The sequence below is a fragment of the Vulpes vulpes genome, chromosome 9, assembly GCF_048418805.1.
Source record: "Vulpes vulpes isolate BD-2025 chromosome 9, VulVul3, whole genome shotgun sequence".
NCBI classification, from domain to species: domain Eukaryota; kingdom Metazoa; phylum Chordata; class Mammalia; order Carnivora; family Canidae; genus Vulpes; species Vulpes vulpes.
Window position 1 is genome coordinate 105,679,845 of NC_132788.1, and position 25,867 is coordinate 105,705,711.

At 47.8% G+C, this 25,867-nt stretch overlaps 1 protein-coding gene across 2 annotated transcripts in view; it reads right to left on the reverse strand.

The window, feature by feature from the left end:
- The window catches only part of CATSPERD (cation channel sperm associated auxiliary subunit delta), a 51,529-nt gene that overhangs the window by 15,672 nt on the left and 9,990 nt on the right, over positions 1–25,867 (reverse strand). For both annotated transcript variants that reach the window (XM_072721693.1, XM_026019394.2), the window contains exons 4-15: positions 25,697–25,769; positions 24,841–24,955; positions 22,022–22,089; positions 20,790–20,903; positions 17,448–17,531; positions 15,355–15,505; positions 14,302–14,397; positions 11,375–11,457; positions 8,546–8,722; positions 3,842–3,955; positions 3,105–3,194; positions 2,273–2,331 (exon numbers count right to left, since the gene is read on the reverse strand). In XM_072721693.1, the coding sequence (XP_072577794.1) occupies positions 2,273–2,331; positions 3,105–3,194; positions 3,842–3,955; positions 8,546–8,722; positions 11,375–11,457; positions 14,302–14,397; positions 15,355–15,505; positions 17,448–17,531; positions 20,790–20,903; positions 22,022–22,089; positions 24,841–24,955; positions 25,697–25,769 (1,224 nt within the window). The remainder of the gene's footprint in view (positions 1–2,272; positions 2,332–3,104; positions 3,195–3,841; positions 3,956–8,545; positions 8,723–11,374; positions 11,458–14,301; positions 14,398–15,354; positions 15,506–17,447; positions 17,532–20,789; positions 20,904–22,021; positions 22,090–24,840; positions 24,956–25,696; positions 25,770–25,867) is intronic.

A 25,867-nucleotide genomic window follows, 5' to 3' on the forward strand; every position in this document is an offset into this window, starting at 1 on the left:
TGCTGGTGGTTTCCTTCACCGGGCGGGAGCTTTTTGGTTTAAGGAAGTCCCTCCCACTATTCTTTCCATCCCTCCGATGTCCATACTTTTCATTTTCCATTCCCATTGTTCATTTCAATTCTCTCTCTCTCCTCTGTCACGATTGCGGGGTCTCATCTAGTGAACTGCTCTTCTGAAGAACCAGCCTTACGCCTTACTGTGACTTTTTTATTTTTAATATTTTTTATTTGTCAAACAGAGAGAGAGAGAGAGCACAAGCAGGGGGAGCTTGTCAAACAGGCAGAGGGAGAGGGAGAGGGAGAAGCAGACCCCCCGCTGAGCAGAGAGACCGATGTGGGGCTCGATCCCAGGCCCTCAAGATCATGACCTGAGCCAAAGGCACATGCTTAACCCACTGAGCCACCCAGGCGCCCATCACTGTGACTTTATACCACCTTTTGCTTTCTGTTTAATACATTTCGGATTGTACCATTGTTAATTCCCTTCTTTTTTTTTTTTTTTAAAGATTTGTTTATTTATTCAGAGAGAGCGAAGAGAGAGGCAGAGACACAGGCAGAGGGAGAAGCAGGCTCCAGGCAGGAAGCCCGATGTGGGACTCAATCCTGGGTCCCCAGGATCACACCCCGGGCCTCAGGCGGCGCTAAACCGCTGCGCCACCGGGGCTACCCTGTTAATTCCCTTCTTTTTGTGGTTTCTGTTAGTCCTTTAAGTTAAATATTTAGTTCGTGCATCTTTAGTTCCTGTCTCCCCTTAATAATAAAAGTGCTCAGGGTACATATTTTCCTCTGAGTATCCTCTAGCTGTCTTCCATGGATTCTAAGATTCAAGGACTATTTAGAAAAATGTTTCTCAATTTCCAAGGGGCTTTTTGTTATTGGTTTTGCTTTTCTGGATGTTCAATTCTAGTTTTGTTGGATTAAAGTCTGAGCATATGGTCTCAAAACCTCTCCTGGGAGATCTGATGATCCTAATGGCCAAGTACAAAGAAAAAAAATTGAGTGATTTTTAAATAAATTCAACATAAGTGTGAGAGAGGAGCACATATTCTGTATTAATAACATACAACGTACTTCTTTTTTAACCTTTCATTTACACTTTTCAGCTTTACTGAGGTATAACTGATAAATTGTAAGGCCATTAAAGTATACAACGTAATTATTTGGTGTATGTACATATTGTAAAAGGATCTCCCTCCATGGAGTTAATTAACACATCCATCCCCTCACATATTTACCTTTGGGGGGGGGGGCTGAGAATATTTAGGTTCTACTTTTTTTTTTAGATTTTATTTATTTATTCATGAGAGAGAGAGAGGCAGAGACACAGGCAGAGGGAGAAGCAGGCTCCCCGCAGGGAACCCGATGTAGGACTTGATCCTAGGACCCTAGGATGACACCCTAAGCCAAAGGCAGATGCTCAACCACTGAGCCACCCAGTGTCCCTAAGTTCTACTTTGTTTTAAAAAGATTTTTATTAAAAAAAAAAAAAAGATTTTTATTTATTTATTTGAGAGAGAGAGAGAGTGAAAGAGAGGGAGAATGAGCAAGGGGAGGGGCAGAGGGAGAAGCGGACTCCCCTCTGAGCGGGGAGCCCAATGTGGGGCTGGATCCCGGGACTCCAGGATCATGACCTGAGCTGAAAGCAGATGCTTGACCAACTGAGCCACCCAAGTGCCCCTCAAGTTCTACTTTCTTAGCAAATTTCAATTATATGATACAGTGGCGCAAAACTCTGTATCTAGAACTAAAATTTGTTGCTGAAATATATATACCCTGGGGACCTCCTGGGAGTGGGGTCCTGGAGGAGGTGTCCTTCTGGGTCTGGCTCCTCTCCCTGAGCTCAGTGTCCTCAACTGGCTTGTCCATGTGGTGGCAGGTGGCAGGATGTGTTGCTTTCTAAGGCTGAATCATATCCCAGTGTGTGGACGGACCACGTTGTGTTCATGCACTCGTCTGTGCACACGGGGGTGGCTGCCGTGTGTTGGTGATTATAAATCATGCTGCTGTGGACACGGTGGTGCAAGTACCTGAGTCCCTGCTTTCCATTCTCTCGAGTGTAGATAGGAAGCAGGATTGCTTGATCTGATAATAATTCTATGTTAAATTTTTTTGAGGAACCCACTGCTTAGAAAGTGTTTTCAATTGTTCTGACCTCACCGAACTTGGAGGGAGGGAGTCTGGATCCGTGCCCCATGTTCCCAGACCCTGTTAAGGGAACCCCATAGACAGCCTGGGCTGCCCCCTCCCCAACTCCGGTAGAGGCGACCACGGACCTGGAGGTGAAGTTGGGGTCGGCTCTGCCCCAGTGGTGCTGCTGCCTCAGGGAAATGTTCTGTGGAATCAAGAGCAAACAGAGGGCCGAGCCCAGTCAGGGCTCAGGGGAGATGGAGGCAGGGCTATGGGCATAGGGAGGATGACCCTGGAAAGTATCCAGGCCTCTCCTGATTCTAATTGTACCACCACCACCGGCGACCAAAGACTTCTAGAAGCTCATGGAAATGACCACCCCAAGCTCCTTCATTTCCTTGCTGCCATTGTCTGGGGGACCTGGAGTGAGGGGTGACTTTGTTTCCCCTCTTCTTTCAGAGGTGGCAGGGACTGGTTCACAGACCCTGTTGTGGTGGACTGATGCCTTGTCCCTCTCTGTCTCCCAACCCCGCCCTAGGCTTCTGGGATCAAGTGTAAACCTTATAGTGCGGCCGTGAGGCCTGGCTTCGCCCTACGGATCCCCCAGACTCCTGTTTGGCCAAGCCCCTCCTGGTCTCCCTAGTTCACCTCCATCCTGATGCCTCGGTTTACCCAACCACCCCCATTTCCCTAGAGCCGTCTTGGGCTCTCTGCCGTGGCCTCTGTGCTTATCCCCTGTGACACTGTAATGACCTCACTTGTCTGGGTGACAGCTACCTGCCTGGGGGAGGGCCAGGGCCATGTCCTCTCTGGATTCTCCAGCACCTGAGGCTGCAGCTGCCAGGTGCAAGAAAGGAAAGGAGGGAGGAAGGTCAGGTCGAGGAGGACTCTAAGGTGGCCAGACCCAGTCAAGGCTGTGCCCTACATCCTGCAGACCTGGGCCTGGGGCAGGGGTGGGGGTGGGGGGGTGCAGCTCACCAGTCTGTGTCTGGTGTTCCCGTCATAAGTGTAGCCATCCTCGTAGATGACGGCCTGCAGCCCCAGGGAGTGCGGGTTGCTCACCATTGCCTGGGGGGGCGGGGAGGAGAAGCACACGATGTACTGGGCCAGCAGACATAAAGGGAAGCCACTGGGGTCTCACCCATAGGTGACCCCCATGCACCTTCACACTGAAACCCGAGCTTGCTCTGCAAAGGCAGGGACCCCTCCAATCCCCAAACGCGCCCCCCAGCCCTCACCCACCCCCAGCTGTGGCCTCTGAGCCCCGTGCTGCAAGGCAGCCTGGAGCTGCACAGCTGAAGGACCCAGACCCATCCCTGGTTGCATGGGGAGGCTCAGAGGAGAGCCCGGGATAAGAGGGAGCCAGCCTGGCTGCCCCCCTTGCAGGTGCAGGTCCCTGCTGGCTGGACTTCATCCCCTGGTCTTATATCAGTCACGCCCCAAGTCATTTTCAGATGGGGTCTGGCTGGGCTAAGGGGAGGAGGAGCTTGTGGGGAGCATAGGGCAGCCCGGCAGAAGGGTGGAGAAGGAGGCCCACGGGCTGTGGGAAAGGAGACCAGACAGGCAGAAGCTCACCAAAGAGCAGGACCTGGTGTGTCTATGAAGCATCAGGGGCGAGGTTTCTCCCCAGGGGATCCCAGGGGACTCTCCGAGCCTGGCACACAAGGCAGTGCCCCATATCAGGAGTGCCTGTCAAACGCAGGAGGTGGCCTTACCAGCGGGACCAGGGACATGCCCGGCCGTGGTATCATCAGGGCGGTCAGCTCCAACTCGCTGTTCATGTCAATGGTGTACATTTTGTTGTCAAATTCTCCTTGCAGAAGCTCTACCTAGGTAGAAACACCAAACCATCGATTAATTAAATCAGGCTCCTGTTCCCAAAACAGAATGGGGGCAAGCAGGTGGGAGGCCTTCAGGGGTCTCCCCTAGGGATGGAACTTGTCAGTCTTTAGCTCACCCCTTGGTCTTTCCTGCTAGATCCTGCAGCCCCCAGAAGACCCTTGAGGTCCACCCATCACCCCATCGCAGGCCCTCCTCTCTCCAGAAGTGCACCCCTGACACCCACCCACCTGACTTTTACTATCATTGCTTCTTTGCCCCGTGGGCATCCCTAGGTGATGAGACTTTAGCCCTGTCCATTTTAAAATGTTGTTCTGATTAAATCTTTCAATTCCCAGGCTCCCCCTTCATCCATTTATTTTTTTTTTCATCCCTTTCTTTTAGATTCTCTTTATCTTTGAAGCACCCAGGTCACTGGACCTATAGTTCCCTTCAGTTTGGATTTTCCTGGTGCAGGTGGGTGCATTCCTCCATGCCCTGAGTTTCTGGCAGGTCAATGGCAGCTGGATGCATCAGTTTGGGTTGGGTCATGGGTGGTTGATCTACCATCAGCAGCACCTAGGGCTGGCTATCCCTCCTTTTTGACATTGGGGTTGTCACATGGCCATATTCTATCATTCTGTTTTCACACTTTGCTGGGATAATCTCATAGACACTTTCCCTCTTCTATGTTTTTGCTCGTAGAACAGTTGGAAGGGATGATGGGATAAACGATGCCCAGCCTGCCCTGATGCCTGACATGGTGCCTGCCAGGTCTCTCCACGACCAAGTGGCTACTTCCCCTTTCCAGACTGTTCTTTGTGTGTGACTAAGTGACTAAGACCAGCCCACCCTCAGGCAGGGTGTTAAACTTCTCCTTCGGGAGGGAGAGTATCAAGGTACATCACTCGGAGTCCTTCTGTAGGGGGGACATGTCTCCGCTCCCTTTATTGATTCAATCACTTATTTATATCCCAGTGGACTCGTATTATCCAATCAATTGTCCCAGCTTTTATCTATGGGTATTTTTGTGTATGTTTGTTTGTTTGTTTGTTTGTTTTATAGTAGACCGTGTGTCCAACACTGGGCTTGAACTCACAATCCCGAGATCAAGAGTTCCAGGCTCTTCTATTATCCTGACTGAGCTGGCCAGGTGTTCCATCATTCATGGGTTTTTGTTATGCTATGTAGTTGCTGTTTTGGTGTTTTTTGTTTTTTTGTTTTTTGTTTTTTGTTTTTGTTTTGTTTTGCTTTGCTTTGCTTTGCTGTTGTTTTAGGTGGGATTTTGGAAAACTACTCGCTAGTGGCTCAACCATCTTCCTCAGAAGAGTTCAAGGGGCCAAACATTTGCACAAAAGCCTTATTCCTGCTCACTCTCACTCTCTCTCTTTTTCTGTTCCAAGTGTGCCTAAGTCAGGAATTTCCAGACATGTGATTTCAAGGGCACGCAAGAAAATCCCCATGGTGGGAGATGGATATTTTACCACGGCAAGTCAAGAAAATAAATTAAAACACTACCATTTATTGGCACCATTGTTTCATAAAAAGGTATCTTAATAAACCAATATACTCATGTACGGCACAGATACTTTTATTTTCTCATATCACTAAATGCCATGGATCCAAAGGCTATTTGGCAATGGACACCCTAAAATCTTTTATTTTTTTGTAGCCCCCCAGAAGGGTAGTGGCCCAGCAGACACATAACATTGAGTCTGCCTGGACTCCATGGAGCATAGCACCGAGCTTATTTCAGATTTCATGGATTTCAGAGCATTGAGAGATAAGCTTCTCCCTCTGCCTATGTCTCTGCCTCTATCTCTGTCTCTCATGAATAAATAAAATTTTAAAAATATAGCTACCATATGACCTAGCAATCCCACTTCTGGGTGTGTATCTATAGGAAACGAGAATCACCATCTTAAAGAGATATTTGTATTCCGGTGTTTACTACAGCATTATTCACAGTGTCCATGAATGGGTCGATGGATTAAAATATGTGATATATACCATGGAATATTATTCAGCCATAAAAAATAAGGAAATCCTGCAATTGTGACAACATGGGTGGATTTGAAGACATCGTGCTACATGAGATAAGCCAGACAGGGAGAGATACATAACATATGAGCTCACTTTTTGAAAAGGTTTTTATTTATTTATTCATGAGAGACACACACACACAGAAGCAGAGACACAGGCAGAGGGAGAAGCAGGCTCCCTGCAGGGAGCCCGATATGGGACTCGATCCCAGAACCCTGGGATCATACCCTGGGCCAAAGGCAGACTCTAAACCACTGAGCCACCCAGGTGCCCCCAAATGAGCTCACTTATATGTGGAATCTAGAAAAGCCAAACTCATAGATACTGAGAACAGACTGGTGGTTGCCAGGAGCAGGGGTGGACTGGGTGGGGGTGGAGGCGGGCAAAATGGGTGAAGTTGTTCAAAAGGTACAAACATTCAATTATAAATCAGTCCTGGGAGTGTCAAGTCCAGCATGGTGATTACAACTAAATAACACCGTCTGTGTATTTGGAAGTGCTAAGAGAGGAGGTCGTAAAAGTTCTTTTTTTTTTTTTTTTAAGTTTTTCTTATTTATTCATGAGAGACACAGAGAGAGACACAAGCAGAGGGAGAAGCAGGCTCCATGCAGGGAGCCCGACGTGGGACTCAATCCCAGGGAATCCAGGATCACGTCCTGAGCAGAAGGCAGACGCTAAACCACTGAGCCACCCAGGCATCCCTAAAAGTTCCTATCACTAGAAAGAACCAATCTGTAATTACGGAAAGTGATGGATGTTAACGAGATCAATTGTGGTGATCATTTTGCAATACTATACATCAAATCATTATACACCTTAAGCGAATGCATTCTTACATGTTAATAAACATACTTCCAGAAATTAGTTACAACTCAAGAAAACTGGGAACAATTTCAAAATAGGAAATAAGGGCGCCTGGGTGGCTCAGTTGGTTGAGCGTCTGCCTTCTGCTCAGGTCATGATATCAGGGTCCCGGGATCAAGCCCCACGTTGGGCTCCCTGCTCAGTGGGTAGTTTGCTTCTCCCTCTGCCTCTGCCTCTCCCCCTGCTCTGTGGTCTCTCTCTCTCTCTCTCTCATAAATAAATAAATAAATAAATAAATAAATAAATAAATAAATAAATATTTTTTAAAATAAAAGGAATGGTGTTCTTTTGCACTTCTGATCATGTGATTGCCAGGGCCTGCGGGAGTGGACTGTGGACCGGCCCAGAGAAGATATTTTACTGCATCTGTCCAGCAGCTGGTCCCCTTTCCCAAGGGTATCCTCGATCTCCTTTGGCCTATCAGCCCCTTTGCACATCCTTGGGCAGATGGCCTGGTGGGTCGACCTGATGACTCTTGAAGGACTGGACTCTGATCTGCTCAACTCCAGCCATGCGATTGGTGCAGGCGTGGATAAGGTGGATGACATCATCCCCTCTGAGCCAATGAGATGCGGAAGACCCTGCGGGAGGAGGGATTCCTCTTGGCTTCTGCAGAACCGTGATGAGAGACCCTCTCTCTTGCCTGGGACACTGGGGAGGATGCCAGTCTGCACAGGTGGCTGCCAGCTCGCTGCCAAGATACCAGAACCCAGGGCTTCGCAGAGGCATCTAGATGGCTCTTCAAGGATGAAGCATGGAGCACCCCAGCAGGCAGAGCATGGAGCACCCCAGCAGGCAGAGTGGACAGACGGACAGAAGCCAGCTCCTTGCTGGCATAACCTGAGTCACTAAATCAAGCCTCACCTGAGGGCACTCAAGACTTGTTGGCTGCATGAGTCAACAGTTGTTTATCTGGCTGAAGCTCATTCGAGTTGAACTTTCTGTTACTCACAAAACGACGAATCAAAATTGGTGCACATGCGTGTTTCCATCCTCTCTCTAGGCTGACCCCCAAGGCTCAGGAGAAAACTTGAGCCCAATCGACTCTCTCCAGAGCTCTCCAGGTAAGATTTTTTTTTTTTAAAGATTTTATTTGAGAGAGATGGAGAGTGGGGGGAGGGGCAGAGGACGGGGAGAGAGAATCTCAAGCAGACTCCACACTGAGTGTGGAGCCTGATGTGGGGCTTGATCTCATGGTCCCGAGATCATGACCTGAGCCAAAGAGCCCAGCACTTAACCAGCTGAGCCAGCCAGGCAGCCCGTCTCTGGGTGATTGTGTAGAATGCTCGCTGACGGTTCGCTTGACTGCTTGAGGAGGGAGCAGTCCTGGCCAGCACACCCTTTGCTTTATTCTCCCCCAAACCATGGCAAGGATTGACCAGCTTCCTTGTTACAAAGAGAGTCTAACAACGTGATATATGTTTCTGTCTGAAATAAGGGGCAGGAAACCATCTGAGGGTACCAGCCTTTGGGGCAGTTGGTGGCTGGGTGTCAGATTGAGCCAATTACATGCAATTCAAGTATAGCTGCTCATCCCTTATTTTGCCCGACAACCCCACCTTGGAGCCCGACAACCCCCCTTGGAGCCCTCATGCCTGGTTGTTGGTGACAAATTCCCAGCACTGGATCTGTGTGATTTGTCTTTTTTAGAAAGAATGCCCGGAACGTTGACCGAAACAGTGACGATCACATACTTTGCAAACGTCAACTTGGAGTTGAGGATCCATGAGAATCTCCTGGATGTTGATGGGGCACTTCTCGAAATCGAATGCTGGAAACACCGGGTCGGACAGCGGGACCAGTATCTCCACCCTCCCCACGTCAGTGAACATCAGGGCTGCCTCTTGGGACCAGATGTTTTGGCCTGTAAACTAAAGGGAAAGCGGTTTCAGAGATCAGGTCGTTCTTTTTTTTTTTTTTTAAGATTTTATTTATATATTCATGAGAAATACAGAGAGAGGCAGAGACATAGGCAGAGGGAGAAGCAGGCTCCCCTCAGGGAGCCCGATGTGGGACTCGATCCTAGGACCCCGGGATCACTCCCTGAGCTGAAGGCAGATGCTCAACCACTGAGCCACCCAGGCGCCCCGAGATCAGGTTTTGGGGATGTCAGTTTTATCTTACGCTTCAGGTTGAATGAAGGTAGGCCAAACAATCAGAGGCACCAGTACACTGGCGGAGATACCTACCCTTCAGCTGCATTCACTCATTGGTGATCAGTAATGGAAGCTCCATCTTTCCTCATCAGAGAGGATACGCAGGAAGTAGTCTAGACTTATGCACGGGTCCTGGACCGCCCTGGAGACTCCGACCAAGACTACAGACCCTCACCCAGAAAACACCCTGGTCGCCAGAATGTCAGGGTGAAGCCTTCAACGATATGGTCCTGTTCCCCATGCTACCCTATTTCCATGCCAGGCAGCCTTCCAGAACATTGGCAGCTGCAGATCTAGCAGCAAAAGCACGGAGGGAGCGATCGGCACGCCTGGGGGGCTTTTCGGGCTCAGCTGCTAGTGAGTTATTGGGCCTTGGAAAAGAGGCAGATTTGAACTTCAGTTTTTCCTCCCTTGTAAAAGTTGGATGCTATGATCTCCTTCCTGGGGCTTTGTGAGGATGAAATAAGATCAGAAATGACCTCTACCTACCACCACTTCTTACCTCTCCATGCCTCAGCTTTTCTGTCTGTCCAATGGGGACAATATAAGACTCTACTTCTCTTGTTTTGGGTGGTTTTTTTTTTTAAGAGATTTTATTTATTTATTTGACAGAGATAGGGGGTGAGAGAACAGAAGTAGGAGGGAGGGGCAGAGGGAGAGGAAGAAGCAGACTCCCTACTGAGCAGGGAGCCCAACATGGGGCTTAATCCCAGGACCCCAAGATCACGACCTAAGCCCTTCTTTCTGTTTTTTTTTTAAGTTTATTTATTTATTTGGGGCGCCTGGGTGGTTCAGAGGTTAAGCACCTGCCTTTGGCTCAGGGTTTGATCCCCAGGTCCAGGATCGAGTCCCACATCAGGGAGCCTGCTTCTCCCTCTGCCTCTGTCTCTGCCTCTCTGTGTGCCTCTCATGAATAAATAAAATATTTTTTAAAAGTTTGTTTTATTTATTTTTAGTAATCTCTATGCTCAACGTGGGGCTCAAACTCACGACCCTGAGATCAAGAGTCACAAGCTCTTCCGACTGAGCCAGCTAGCCCCCCCAAAGTTCCACTTCTGAAGGTGGTGGTCGGGATTAAATGAGGTGACAGATGGAAAACACTCAGACCAGAACCTGCCATATTCTGAGTGCTCAGTAAATTTTAGCAACTGTTGTCATAGCTTTCATAACTACTAAAATCACTTATTTTTTCCAAAATTAATTAATTCAATAGTAATTAAAATTAACATTAAATTATTACTATTGTTGGAATGCCTGGGTGGCTTGGCGGTTTAACCCCTGCCTTCAGCCCAGGATGTGATCTTGGAGACCTGGGATCAAGTCCTGCATCGGGCTCCCTGCATTGGCCAGCTTCTCCCCTCTCTGACTGTGTCTCTGCCTCTCTCTCTCTGTGTCTCTTGTGAATAAATAACATATTAAAAATTATTACTATTGTTATTGAAGTACTACTATTATTTTAAATTTTTTTTTTTTTAAATTTTTATTTATGATAGTCACAGAGAGAGAGAGAGAGAGAGGCAGAGACACAGGCAGAGGGAGAAGCGGGCTCCATGCACCGGGAGCCCGATGTGGGATTCGATCCCGGGTCTCCAGGATCGCGCCCTGGGCCAAAGGCAGGCGCCAAACCGCTGCGCCACCCAGGGATCCCCGTACTACTATTATTTTAATAACCAAAGCAATTTCTAGCCTTCAGATAAAGGATCAGAAGTTTGAGAACAGGGATCCCTGGTTGGCTCAGCAGTTTAGCACCTGCCTTTGGCCCAGGGCATGATACTGGAGTCCCAGGATCGAGTCCCACATCGGGCTCCCTGCGTGGAGCCTGCTTCTCCCTCTCCCTATGTCTCTGCCTCTCTCTCTGTGTGTCTCTGATGAATAAATTTTTAAAAAATTTTTTAAAGATTTTATTTATTCATAGAGATGCAGAGAGAAAGAGAGAGGCAGAGACACAGGCAGAGGGAGAAGCAGACTCCATGCAGAGAGCCCAACATGGGACTCGATCCAGGGTCTCCAGGATCATGCCCTGGGCTGTAGGCGACGCTAAACAGCTGCACCACTGGGGCTACACCCCCCCTTTTTTTTAAAGAAAGTTTGAGAACAATGCGGCGTCTGGTGGCTCAGTTTGTTAAGTGTCCAACTCTTGACTTGGGCTCAGGTCATGATCTCAGGGTTGGGGAATTAAGTCCTGTGTTGGGCTCCAAGTTGAGTGTGGAGCCTCCTCAAAATTCTTCTTCTCCCTCTGCCCTGTCTCCTGCTTGCTCTCTCTCTCTCTCTCTCTCTCTCAAAAAAAAAAAAAAAAAAAAAAAAGTTTGAGAACAAGACCATTATACCTTACCAACAGGGTAATGACGCTACTTCAAATTTACCTACTTTGATTAGAGAACTTGACAGGATTCCCAGGCTGCCATAATACAAATTGTTCTCCTGAGTTAAAACTGCCAGTTCATATTCATCTAGGAAAAAAGCCGAACAAGACAGAACAACATTGAAATGAGGGTCATTTCAATGGACAAAAGTATAAAAAGTATAGAAAGCTTAACAAAAAATTACCCCAGATTCCACCATATGGACCAGGGGTCAGCAAACATCTTCTGTAAAGGACCAGATGGTAAATATTTTCTGCTCTTCTGGTCATGTGATATGTTTATAATGTTTAACTCTGTGAAAACAGCTAGAGACAGCTTGTAAATGAATGGGTGTGATTTTGTTCCAATAAAACTTTATTTACAAAAACAGGTGGTGGGCCACATTTGGCCCTTGGGCCATGGTTTGCTGACCTCTGACTTAGATAACCCCGGTTAAATGTTTTAGGAAACATCTTTTCTGGTAGTCTTGTATTCGTGGCATCATATTCTGGAACTCTCTCAAGCTTTCTAAGAAAAAAACTTAATTGTCTTCTTTCATGTGTATGAATGTACCCCAACGGGACTATAACGGACTTAACCAGTCCTCCATGGATGGACATTGAGGTTGTTTTTGGTCTTTGGGGACACAAAGTTTCAAGGAACATGGGACACCATTAAAAGTTTCTGTGAAAGTGTCAACCGAATCCAGTGCATATTTTAATTCTTTTAAAAAAAGAAGGGAAGCTTTCAGAAAAAGCAAGGCTTAAGTTGAAACTTGGGGAAAGCATCTGGTGTAGAAAAGCAGAAATGTGTTTGCAGAGCAAGGAGCTAATGAACCCAGCTCAGGGCTTCCCAACCTTGGCCTGAGGTTTGGGGCCAGATTCTGCTTTCGGGGGTGTTGGGGGGCGCCCCGTGTATTGTAGGATGCTGGGCAGCATCCTGGGCCGCCACCCAGTGGCTGCTGATAGCATATCCCCAGATGAGACAACCACAGTTGTCGCAGGTTGAGGAAATGTGGGGTTGCTATTCAACAGGTATAACGTTCCAGGGGCGCAGGATGAGTCCGTTCCAGAGCTCGGCTGTGTGTCATGCCTGTAGTTAATACTGCACCGGACACTTCACGATTTGTTAAGAAGGCAGATCTGTTACCTGTTCTCACCACAGTGGAATAGAACATGAGGTGTAGTGGAAGAGGTGGGTGGCAGAGGGAGTCACACTGTGACAGGACGCCACTTACGTACAAGCAAACGATCTGTGCGATGCTATGTTCTCAGCAGATCCATATTTAGTACACGCTGTGTGTCTTTCAACGGGGTGTCTTTCTCCCCGAATTCCTAACCAGGGTTCCCTCCAGGGAGCCAAAGAGGACCTGGGTTTAGGGAGCCACTCCAAGGGACTTTATTTTTTCTATTTTTATTATATATTTTTTTAAGAGACAGAGAGCGAGCTGGGTCGGGGGGACAGAGGGAGAGGGAGAGAATGAATCTCAAGCAGATAGTGGAGTCTGATGTGGGTCTCGATCTCACGTCCCCGAGATCATGACCTAAGCCAAAATCAAGAGGCAGGTGCATAACTGACTAAACCACCCAGGAGTCCCAAGGGATTTTAACTGTACTTGTGATATTAAAAAATAATAATAATTTAAAGGACCATGCGCTACTAGTTTTAATTATAAGAACATTTTATATCATGAATTTCTGTAACTCTAAGTTCATTTTATTTTAAGATTTTTTAAAAAACTTATTCATGAGAGACACACAGAGAGAGAGAGAGAGAGAGAGAGAGAGAGAGGCAGAGACAGGTAGAAGGAGAAGCAGGTTTCACGCAGGGAGCCCGACATGGGACTCGATCCCGGGTCCCCAGGATCACACCCTGGGCTGAAGGCAGCACTAAACCGCTGAGCCACCCGGGCTGCCCTCTAAGTTCATTTTAAACAGCTACAGGGACATAGTTGGGAGGATATAACAAGATGATCACCAACAGGGGAGATACTGACTTAGCACCCAAGTGACACCCCCCGCCCCTGCCCTCAGTGTGTCTCACTATTTGCCTCTAAGTTTCCAACTTGGGAGCTGTCGGGGGAGAAATATTAGTCTGGTGAAGTTCATCTTTCAGGACGGCAGCAGGACATTTTAGTACCAAAGAAAGCCTGAGATGCCGGCACCTGTGGGGGCTCAGTCAGTTAAACATCTGCTTTCAGCTCAGGTCATGATCGTGTGGTCCTGGTACTGAGCCCCATGTTGGGCTCCCTGTTCCCCGGGGAGCCTGCTTCTCCCTCTCCCTTTGCCTCTCCCCTGCTTATGCTCGCTCTCTCTGTCAACTATTTATTTATCTAAATAAAATATTAAAAAAAAAAGAAATCCTGAGATGCCATCTGTTATAGGTTAAAATGTGTCCTCTCCAAAAAAGATACAGCATAGTCCTAACCCCCAGGACCTCAGAAGGTGACTGTATTTGGAGATCAGCTCTTTACAGAGATGATTCAGTTAAAACGAGGCCATCAGAGTAGGTCCTAACCCAGGATGACTGGTGTCTTTGTAAAAAGGGGGTGGTTTGGACACAGCCGTGCACAGAGGGAGCACATGGTGGTGAGGACAGCCGCCTGGAAGCCAGAGAAACAGGCCTGGGGCAGATCCTTCCCTGGAGCCTATGCAGGGAGCACAGCCCTGCTGACAACCTTGACTTCAGACTTCTGGCTTCCAGAACCATAACAGTTTGGGGGCATTTGTTGTAGTGGCCCCAGAAAGCCAACACCCAATTCATATTTCACTTCATGGTGAAAGGGTACAAAAGTTTATGCCAAGAGTTTTCCTCAAATGTGAGACAATCACATTTTGGTTCAGGTCTTGTTTGGTGTGGTTGGGTTTTGGCCGGACTGGATCTAGCAGGTCAGTGGTTAGTAAGGCCGGTATAAGGCACTTCTAGAAAGCTACCCATAGGTTGGGCACGCACTGGCGGCCACGCTGTAGATGGTGACGTTGGCCTCAGAAATGGAAGAGAGCAAGGTGTGGGGTCCTTCTTTCACCTGGAGAGGGTAAACCAGCTGACCTGTGAGACAATAGGGTAGAGTTGTGAGCAAAGGGACCCTCACTGCTGAAAGGCTGAGCGATCCCTGCCGCCTGCCCCAACCCTTAGTGCGTGACTCACACGATGCAGAATGGAGGGAAACACAGCACCAAGGTGCTCGGCTGTAAGAGCATCGTGTACAATGAGCTTGGGTTCGAGAAAACCAACCCTGTGTGCCCCATGGGACAGGAATGCAGCACATCGTTGGCTGCAGGGTTCACAGAAAATGCTGTCTTGCATGCTGGAATGCCTTTTGCTATATGGGCATATAGCTGGGGCATATGGGCTGTCTTGCACAGCATGGAATGCCTTTTGCTATATGGGCAGCGTGTAAGGAATAAGAGCTTCCCTTCTCGAATGAGCTCCCCAAATGGAGGGGAGCCCTGAGCCCTTCTCTTGCATGGGGCATGGGGCATGGTGTTCAAGTGGCCTGGCTGGTGCTCTTGCAGCCACACCTGTGTCCAAGGGCCTCCCTGGTGGTATCCCTTCCCCGGGCAGGGTGGAGGGCCTGCTGTTTGCTTCTCATCTCGTGCTGGCTGGCGGGCAGGGGCTCATGCAGTGTGGGCATTGCCCCGATTCGTCAGCGAGGCAGCCAGAGGTGCTGTGCCATTTCCCAAGTTCTCTCTGGCCAGGGGAAGTCCAACTGGACAGCCCCGAGCAATGTCCCAGAGTTGCTAACCTTGGCACCCAAACAAGACCTGTGGTTCCTGGAGGGGAGACTTGGGGCTCTGCCCTGGGTGACTGGAGGGTGACTTTCAGAACCTGCCCACGCGGCCCTAAAGACTCCAGGAAGTGGAAACTGGGGCAGGGAGAGAGATGGATGCAGTGAGGGCCCCGAGAGTGAGAATGGGCTGGTCCCCATCTGCTCGAGGCAGGGGAGAGACAAACCAGCTGTGCTCTCCCCGCCCAGAGGGGGACCTGGGCTTGGGTCTCACTCACCTGAGTTTCTGGAAAGCAACAGGCTCCTCTCAAACCAGAAGATCAGGATGCCCTTCTGGCCGGGGGTGATGAGGATGTTAAGGGTCCCGTTGTAGTCAAAAGGCAGCCCAAAACTGAAGTTCAGGGGGTGTTCCGAGTAGCTGAACCTAGCCTAAGAGGAAAAGCCCCCTGCATCTGGGCCCGAGAAAGAATCTGGGCTCAGCAGTAGCAGGGGGCTGTGTGCTTTGCTACTGGATTTCCTGCTAATATTATCTGGGCCAGTGGGTCTCAGTTTGGGGCGATGCTGCCCCCAGGGGATGCTGGGCAGTGTCCAGGGACATGTGGGGCCATCAGGACTGGCGGTGCTCCTGGCAGGGAGTGGGTGAGGCCAGGGGTGCTGCTCTATACCCTGCGGTGCCCAGGATGGCCCCAAAGAACTATTCCTCCCACAACGTGCACAGTTCCCCGGGCTGGGGAGCCAGAGACCCAGCACCCAGGGCAGGATGGATGGTGCTCCCAGCTCAGGCTGTGTCATGCACCTGCTGCCTCCAGTTCCCTGTCTTGAGGGGCTGAGCCACCTGGTGGCAGAGTAGCCAACTGAGGTGACACGCCCAACATGAAGGAGGGCAGCCTTGGATCGCTGACAGGTGAGGCCAGAGAAAGCGCTGAGCCGGAGAAAGCGTCCCTCCTCAAGGCTGCTGGGTCAGATGAGGGGTGCAGCTCACTGCAGAGGGAGCCCCAAACCAAAGGCTCCACCAGTTTCAGGCACTAGGGGGCTGAAGTGAAGGGAGACTGGGAGTGGAAAAGTACTGGGTACTGAGCTCCTCACAGAGAAACCTGCCCTGCAGCTCTCCTCCTCTGTGAGAAGGCGGAGGCACCTCGATGGGCCCTAAGAATGCAAATGTGCAGGGAGTGAGCCCCGAGGGACACTGCAGCGCATCGACACCCACCCCATCCCTGGAGTATGGAGACCTGCCAGCCAAAGCCTGTGGGCAGGCTGGGAAATCATGCATAGCCTGCAACCCTGGACACTGCGGTCACTCCGGAGCAGGGCAAGGCCCCGGGCACTTCAGGCAAATGAGGGCACTCTGGGCAGGGACAGGACCTAGCAGAGGGTGGGGGCTTCAGCCATGCAGGTCAGCGTCTTCCTGACTGCAGGGCTCCCCGAAACTCCAGAGCTGCACATCCTACCTGGGTGCTGACCGTACTTAATCTTTTTCTGCCTTAATCGTTTTTCTTCAAATGTGGTTTACATGGACTGACTCGTCTTCTTAACTTAGTCTCATTCTAAATGATATCTGTGAGGTCACAAGTTTCATGTACTGATTTTCTGAATACACATGAAAATAATCACTAAACAAAGACTTCAACACGAAGCATTTACAGCCATCTTGTCAGCGATATGTGCATCAAACTTTGTATTTTATCCCTAGTGTTCAGCGCAGTGCTTAGCACCTCCTAGACACTACGTAAATATTGCCAAGTGCATGACTGTATCAGCAAATGAGAGGGGGAGGGGAGTGGTGGGTGTGTGAGTGGGGAGATGGGTGCATGGATGAACAGGTAGGTGCAGAGGTGGGTGGATGAATAGATGGATAAGTAGGTAAATGGATGGATGGAAGGATGAAGGATGGATGGATGGATGGATGGATAAGAAGGTAGGATATATGGATGAGTGGATGGATGGATGGATGGATGGATGGATGGATGGTTGGATAAGTAGCTAAGATATATGGATGGGTGGATGGATGGTAGGATGGATAGATGGATGAATAGATGGATACATGAATGGATAGATGAATGAAAACCTAGATGGATTTCAGGTATGAAAATCCAAGTGTGTAACATAAAGACTCCTAACTCTGGGAAACGAACTAGGGGTGGTGGAAGGGGAGGAGGGCGGGGGGTGGGGGTGAATGGGTGACGGGCACTGAGGGGGGCACTTGACGGGATGAACACTGGGTATTATTCTGTATGTTGGCAAATTGAACACCAATAAAAAATAAATTTATTATAAATAAAAGAAAAGAAAATCCAAGTGTGTGACTCTTAACAAAAACCTGGCTTGGGGCAAAGGTCACTTAAACCTTTCTTCCCAGTCCAAAGCTACTCACCTTCCCTTGATCAATGAGAAGCAGCCCAACCTGTGACAAGGAGTGAAAGTAGAAGATCCCACCCAAAGACCCGACTAGTTCTGCCTGTGAAACAAACAAAAAACATCACATATGAATAAACCATTAAGGTGTTTGATTTAAACTCCAAATTACCTCATAAGCCAGAATGAGGGAAAGTCTTTTTAGTTACGATCTATTTCCCCTCTACGGAAATGTAGCATGTAGGACAGAGCCTTGAATGAAAATACCTTGGTTTGGGGACGTTGGGAGGAAGTGGTGTGACCTCAGACTGCTAGACGCCTGCTTAAAGCCTTCACTCCTGCTGAGATTCCTTATTTTTGGTGGGTCTGCAAAGTGCCCAGAAGCCAAGTTGGAGCATGAGGCCACCGGCCCTATTCTAGGGACAGTGGGCTAGCCCAGCTGGCTGCCTCCAGACATCTTTCAGGTAAGAGGGAGAAAGACTGCTGTTTTATTTAAGCCTCTTGGGTTCCTAGGGGGAGTTTTCCATCATAAACAGTGTCGTGGACTGAATTGTGTCTTCCCCCAATGTTCATATGTTCAAGTCCTAACACCTGCCTTAGTCCATGTTGGCTGCTCTCACAAAGTGCCACAGACAGAGTAGCTTAGAGACAATACAAGTTCGTTGCTCACAGTTGTGGAGGGCTGGAAATCTGAGATCAAGGTGCCAGCACAGCCAAGAGAGGGCCTGCTTCTGGGTTATGTTCTTCTTACTGTGTTCCCACATGGCAGAAGGAGGCTAGCAAACTCTCCATGGCTCCCTCTTTCAGAAGGGCACTGATCCCATTCACTGGGACTCCATCTTCATACTCTAAACACTCCTGGGGCACCTGGATGGCTCAGTGGTTGAGCTTCTGCCTTCAGCTCAGGGCGTGATCCCAGGGTCCTAGGACTGAGTCCGACATCAGGGTCCCCTCAGGGAGTCTGCTTCTCCCTCTGCCTATGTCTCTGCCTCTCTGTCTCTCATGAATAAATTAATAAAATCTTTAAAAAATAAACAAACATGCCCAAAGGCCCCAACTCCTAATACAATCACATCAGGCATTAGAATGGCAACATATAAATTTGAGAGGGGGAGACAAACATTCAAATTAGCCCCCCGTGGGATGGCCCTTGGGGGTGGGGCCTGTGGGAACTACGTAGGTTTAGATGAAGTCATGAGGGTGGGGCCCCAATGATGAGGTTAGTGCCTTTATAAGAAGAGACATCTGGAGCCCCTGGGTGGCTCAGTGGCTGAGTGTCTGCTTTCAGCTCAGATCACGAGCCGGGGTCCTGGGATCGAGCCCTGTATCAGGCTCCCTGCTCAGTGGGGAGTCTGCTTCTCCCTCTCTCTCTGTCCCTCCATCTGCTCGAGCTATCTCTCTCAAATAAAGAAAATATATTAAAAGGAAGACGAGATACCAAGCGTTCTCTCTTCGTCAGGTGAGGACACAGTACGAAGGTGGCCATTTGCAAGCCAGGAAGACAGCCCTTACCAGGACCTAAATCCCCTATTGTCTTGATCTTGGACTCTCCAGCCTCCAGAACTGTGAGAAATAAATTTCCATTGTTTAAGTCACCCAGATCGTGGCATCTGTTACAGTGGCACAAGCTGACCAAGACATATGGTCAATCCATCCCAGCTGGCATGGGTTGCTGGGCTTCCCAGTGGCCTGCTCATCACCTCCCCAGCAGATACCCCAACTCCTTCCCTGCTGGTGGAACTCCAAGGGATGAATCATGACTGCTCAGGAGTCTCAACCCTCTGGCCTCGAAAACAACAATAACACACACGTACACACTCGCACACACAGCAGATAGACTGTTGTATTTATAACTGGTGTTTGAGTGAGAGGACATCAAGGAGAAGAGTAAACTTCACACAGGAGGAATCCCTTTTCAGTTGTACTGAGGACGGTTGGATTGTGTTGGGTGGAATTATGGCCTTGTTAGTGTCTTCATTTGGAGAGTAAGTATGATTGAAGGAGATGTGGATGGCCGCCACGGCCACAAGGGGTGGACTTGTGTTGGTTCATTTTGTGTGTCAGCTGGACTGAGCTAAGGGATGCCCAGGTAGCTGGTAAGACATTATTTCTGTGTGTGTTTGTGAGGGTGATTCTGGAAGAATCATTTGATTCAGTAGACCCAGTGAAGATCACTCTCACCGGTGTGGGCAGGCATCACTCAATCCATTGGGGTCCTGCATAGAAGGAAGAAGGGGAGGTAAGGTGCGAATCTGAGATCTCTCACATTGAGCTGGGATGCCCATGTCCTCCTGCCCTCAGACATCAGAGCTTCTGTTCTTGGGCCTTCAGATGCCAGGACTTACACCAGTGGTTCCCTGGTCCTTCAGCTCTTGCACTTAAAGGGAACTATGGAACCAGACTTTCTGGTTCTCCAGCCCACAGATGGCAGATTGTGGGGCTTCTCTGTCCCTTAACCACGTGAATCAATTCCTATCACCTATTTGTCTATCTACCTACCTACCACCTATCAGTTTTTTTAGCCATGATTGTTTTCAACTAAGCGCACATGTTAATTCTGAGTCCTAGGCCTAATTTGGATGAAAATATGTGGTCACTTAGGTTCTAGGCTCTCTTGGGCCTCTTGGGCAGGGCAGAGAACCTGCATTTGGGACACTATGAATGCTCAAGAGCAGAGCAGACTCTTTCTGCTTTCCTTTACACATCCCTCCCAAGTGTTTGGGGACTCGGGACTCTCTCTGCATCAGAATAAAACTTTTTCATCTCTTTGAGCTCCCAAGGATCCCGTCCACTTCAGCATGTCCTCTCCCTCTTCTAAGGATACCAGTTGTTGGATTTAGGACCTACATTGATCCAGTATGATCTCCAGTATGATCAACGCAGTATGATCTCTGCATTGGGCATGCAACCCACTATAAACCCACTTTGTCAATCTGCAAAGACCCTATTTCCAAGTAAGGTTACACTCTGTGCTTCTGGATGAGTATAATTCGGGGAGGGTGGGAACTGACCCAGGACAGTTCTCTCGTCTGTGTAATTAGAATGATGATGGCACCTGATGGTACTATGGTACTGATCTTTGGCTGGGCCTGGGGTTAAGTGCAGACTTTACCGTGGCACCAGGTTTATTTACATAAGTACTCCTTTTTTTTTTTTTTTTTTTTTTTTTACATAAGTACTCCTAAAAAACCTCCTATGACCTAGAATTTTCCCTACTCTCCCAGCGCCTTAGGCTCCTAAAGAGAGAAAAGCTCTTGTTCACACAGTGATAGCTAATTATTCCTACCACGCAGATTACTCCTACCATGCAGAAGATAAACATATATTTTTGTTGTTCACTTTTTTATCAAATTGAACATACCTGTTTTTCATAGGCAAACTTCTGATATCTGAATCCCCCATTGTTTGAGAAATATATGTTGGTCTGAGATATTTGATCTCCATGCAAATAAGCAAAAACTGAGTTACTTATATCCTGGAATAACACACACAGAGAACAGTCTCTTTAAAAGGAGATACAGGGTTAGAGGGGTTGGGGAAATATTATTGAAGGGTACAAGCTCGCAACTGGTAGATAAATAAGTTCGAGAGATCTAATGCACAGCATAGTGATTACAGATAACAATACCATATTATACGTTTCAAAGTTGCTAAGAGATTCATCTTAACTGTTCTCATCACAAAAAGGCAATGATGATCATGTGATGGAGGTTTAGGTAATACTATGGTGGTCATCATATTGTGGCCTATAAATGTATCAAATCAACACACCGTACACCTTAAATTTATACATGGCTGTATCTCAATTATATCTCAACTGAAAATAAAGGAGATAGAGGCCCATGATCACACTCCCGGGCATTTATCCCAGAGATGAAAACTTATGTGGAGAAAAAAATGAATGTTCATAGCAGCTTTATTAGTAATAACCAAAAAGTGGGAACAACCGAACCCACTCCATGGAATATTATTTGATAAGAAGAGGGAATGGATTAGTTACATGCTATCGGTGGGTTGAGTCTCCAGAGCATTTTGTGAGAAAAGCTAATCCCCAGAGTTCGATATTGTACGATCCCATGTATAGATAGAACATTCTTGAAATGATGAGATTATAGAGATGGAAAATAGATTAGTGTATGCCAGGGGTAGGGACAGCAGGGCAGGGATGTAAGGAGAACTTTGGGGTCATTGAACAGTCTAGTGTTTTGAGGGCAGTAGTACTTCTGTGACTTCACACATGTGATAAATAACACAGAATTAGATCCACCCATTATTTCCAGGTCAGCTTCCCAGTTTCAGTTTCTTATTATAGTTACATAAGACAGAACCATTAGTGAAGGGGGTGTGGGACTTCCTGTAGGGTCTATAAATATTTCATAATAACAAGTTTAAAAAAGGAAGGTTGGTGGATATATTCCTAATGTATCAGCCAGGTGATCCCATTATCTCAGGTCCTCTTCTGAACCCTGAGGAAGGGACACTGCCCAGGTCCATCAAGGAACCTGATGCCCCAGCCTTCATGGATTACTCTGTCCATGTTTTCATTCATTATCTATGTTTAAAATAGAGTAAAAAAATTGACGGTCTACTCACCACGCAAAAGGGATGTCCACTATAACAACAGTTGTCACCAGAAACATGTGAAACAGGGTGTTCTATACCTAAAAGGACAAGACCATTGTAAAAAACATGAGTTTCCAGGACGCCTGGCTGGCTCAGTCAGTGGATCATGTGACTTTTCATCTTGGGGTCATGAGTGCAAGCCCTTTGTTGGGCATGCAACCCACTATAAACAAACCAACCAACCAGCCAACAAACCATGAGTTCCCTAAATTTCAGGGGAAAATATAAAGCAGGGTTTCTCGACCCTGACACTACTGACATTTGAGTCCAGATTGTTGTTGGTTGAGGGGCTGTCCTGTGTGCACTATACTATGTCTCTGCTAACTGGATGCCAGAAGCACCCTCCCCCAGTCTTAACAACTAAAGATATTTCCAGATATTGCCAGGTATCATCTGGAGGGCATTCCTGTCACAGTTGAGATCCAATGGTTTTGTGGGAACTCTTAGGACTCTGCCAAAATGGCTCCTTTCTCTTAGGGAGGCATTCTTTTTTAATTCTATTGTAAAAGCAGAAGCTTCAGCTCCAAATAAAATATACACGTGGCCAACAAGACAGGAGAAGATGCTCTCAACATCACTGATCATCTCTGATCAGTCACCCATCTCTGTGGGTGGCCCCCCCACAGAGAATGACCTGGCCCTACAGGTCAGTAGTGGTGGGGTTGAGAAAACTTGAACTGACTCCTTTGTTTTATTTTTTAGGTTTTTTTAAATTATGATTTTATTTATTTAAGAAGGAGGGGGCCTTAAAAAGGAACGAGCTGCTGACACACACTAAAATGGGAAGGAAGCTCCAAAACACGATGCTCAGCAACAGAAGCCAGCACAAAAAAAGTCACAGAGTGTGTGATTCCACGTGTGTGAGATGTCCAGAACAGGCTCATCCAGAAAGACAGGAAGAAGGTATGTGGTTGTCAGGGGCTGGGGAGGGGGTGGGATATGACTGTTGATGGGGACGGTCTTTCTTCTTGGGGTGATGGAACGTTCTGAAACTAGATAGTGGTGATAGTTGCACAACACTGTGAATGTACTAAATGCCACTGAACTGTACACTTTAAAATGGTTAAAATGGTCAGTTTTATGTTAGTGTTATACCCTCCCCCCAAAAAGGAAAAAGAGGCATGAAGTGTGAGAGAGAAAAGAACTGACATGGAGGTCAGGAGGGGGATGGAGGACTGGACAGCAAAGCAAGAGCAAGCTCATGGGTGAATTTTGGAGGGAGGAATAGAGAGGGAGGAAGTTGGGAGGGCTAGGAGGCAGTTTGGCTGAGGGTGGTCGGTTCTGCTGAGAATGGATGGACTTGAGGTTTGGAGGCAGCTGCACGTTTGGTGTGGATGTGACAATTGAAGACATGGCCCCCAGATCAGTCAGAGCAGGTGTCTGTGGCTTGTTACTACAGACCCCAACAGAAGCCCTGGGGGCCCACTCCACCTGGGTTAGGTACCTTCTCTACCTGCCCACCTGACACTGCACTTGTGCCCAGTTCCCTCACCCCCTACCCCCCACCCCAGACACCATTCACTCAGCATCATCCGGTCACCTGGTTGTTGAGGGTCCTGTCCAAACTAAGGTGTGGCTCCTCCGCTGTGCTCTCTGTCCCTGCTGGGGACTGTCAGCAGTCCCTGCCAGGGTTCAGCAAGCACCTGGCAGGCAGGGCACTGGCTGGGCAAGGTTCCCCTTCCTGGGATCCACAATCCTTCGCCAAAACCAATGTAAGTGAAGCAAAAGAATAAGGAACGAATCGCCAGATGGTGATTGACTAACCCTTGTGGCTCTCGACTGAGGAGATTTTGGCTCCCAGTGAATACTGGGTGACATCTGGGCACATTTGTGGGGTCAGGATGTGGTGGGAGAGAGGTGCTCCTGGCCGGGGGGGCAGATGGGGCCAGGGCTGCTGCCCCACATCCCTACAGTGACCAGGGAGGCCCCCCCCAGAGAATGACCTAGCCCTAAATGTCAGGGCTGGGGTTGAGAAACCTTGAACTGACCCCTTTCTTTTCTTTTCTGGTTTAAAAAATTTTTTTAAGATTTTATTTATTTAAGAAGGAGGGGGCAGGAACAGAGGGAGAGAAATAGGCAGACTCCACTGAGAGCAGAACCTTGTGGGGGGCTCAATCTCATGACCCTGAAATCACAACCAGGGCTGAAATCAAGAGTCAGACGCCCAAACGTCTGAGCCCCCCTCAGGTGCCCCAAACTGACCCCTTTCTCATCACAATGGGTACCCGAACATCCTTCTTTTCTAAAGAATGGCACCTCCCTTGTCTTCATTCTCGACCTCATCCCCTTGCCTCCTAGTGAGGGTCCTCTTCTTTCACTCTCTTCATGCGGCTTATCTTCTCTCCTATTCCCTGTCCCTAACGGGCAGTAGGTGAGACCGAATATTCTTATCTCTCAGCCTTGTCACCAAGCTTGTATGAGTCATTCCCGGCCTTCCTCCGTCCTCTCTGGCATCCACTCCAACGCAATTCCCATCAATGTCCTTGACTTACTCCAGTCATATCAGAGAAGGCTTTTGTGGTTTGTAACTACAATCCCTGACACTAGGTTCCCTACAACCCTATATTCATTTGAGCCCTACATTCAGCCCTACAACCAATATTCATTTGAATGAATATTGAATTCATATTGAATTCATTCAATATTCATTTTGAATTTTAAAGGACGAGGCAGTGTCTTGGGGCACGACATCCAAGTAGTGGCACTGTTTGCATTTCGAAAATGAATAAACTGTTCTTGGATGTTGGCGGGTTGCAAAAAATATTTTTAAAAATACAGAACACATGTACCTATAGATGTGTTCCAGTAATTGGCTTCATAATTGTAAATATAGACTTTTCGACTGACTACTAACAGCAGTACTGAGCCAGCGATGTGTGCCGATGTTACTTCCGGTAGGCCAGCCTAGAAATAATGACACACAGAGTATCAGCAAGTGCATCCTTTCAGACAATTCGGGAAGTAAGACATTGAGATGCAGATTTAAGAAACCTGTGTGCCAGCAAGAGCTGTTTGGTTCCTAGGTGTTGGGAACTGAATATTTGGGGTCAGCTGGAACAGAAACTGAGAGCCTGGAATTGGTATTTGGTGCCTTGGATACCTCCTCCTTCCTTATCGATTCTCCTTCTTCCTTATCAAAACTTTCTCTGAGGATAAAGCCTAAAGTGTAAATCATGGACGATGAAAATACATGATAAGCGTGTTGCTTATAAGAGAAACCTTGGCATTTGAATAGATGGCAAAGCCTTCTTTAGTTGTAGGGGCCAGTGGTAGAATTTTTCAAGATGTTACCGAGAGAGTAAATAAAGGTTTTTCTGTTTTTGTTTAGGACAATTTAGGGAGGCCCTGAGATTAGTGCACCTAATCTATCCATTCACAACACACAAACCATTACAAGGAGCATTTCCAACAACTGTTCTTTGGGGGGAGGGGGGAGCCTATCTTAGTAATAAGAGCAGAATAGAATCAACCCTTCTGGCTTAGAAATTGCTCTCAATGTCTTTACTTTGTAATGTAATATACTTTACATTGTAATATAAGCCCTCAAACTAACAAAAATGGACTAGTGTGATATTTCCAAACTGTATCTTCCACCAAATGTTACTTATGTTGAGAATCCTTCAGATGATCCAGTAAAATAACTACCTTCATTGATGTAGGGATGGAAAGCGGAAGGAGACTACTTCTGAAATTATCTCTCGTGAAAAAAAGTCGTCTTCTGAAACAGACAACAAAAGAGTTAAATTAGAACAATTTCACACAAGAAAAAAAGATGACATCAGGCACGCTAAAAATGGTCTACTCAAACAAAATTCC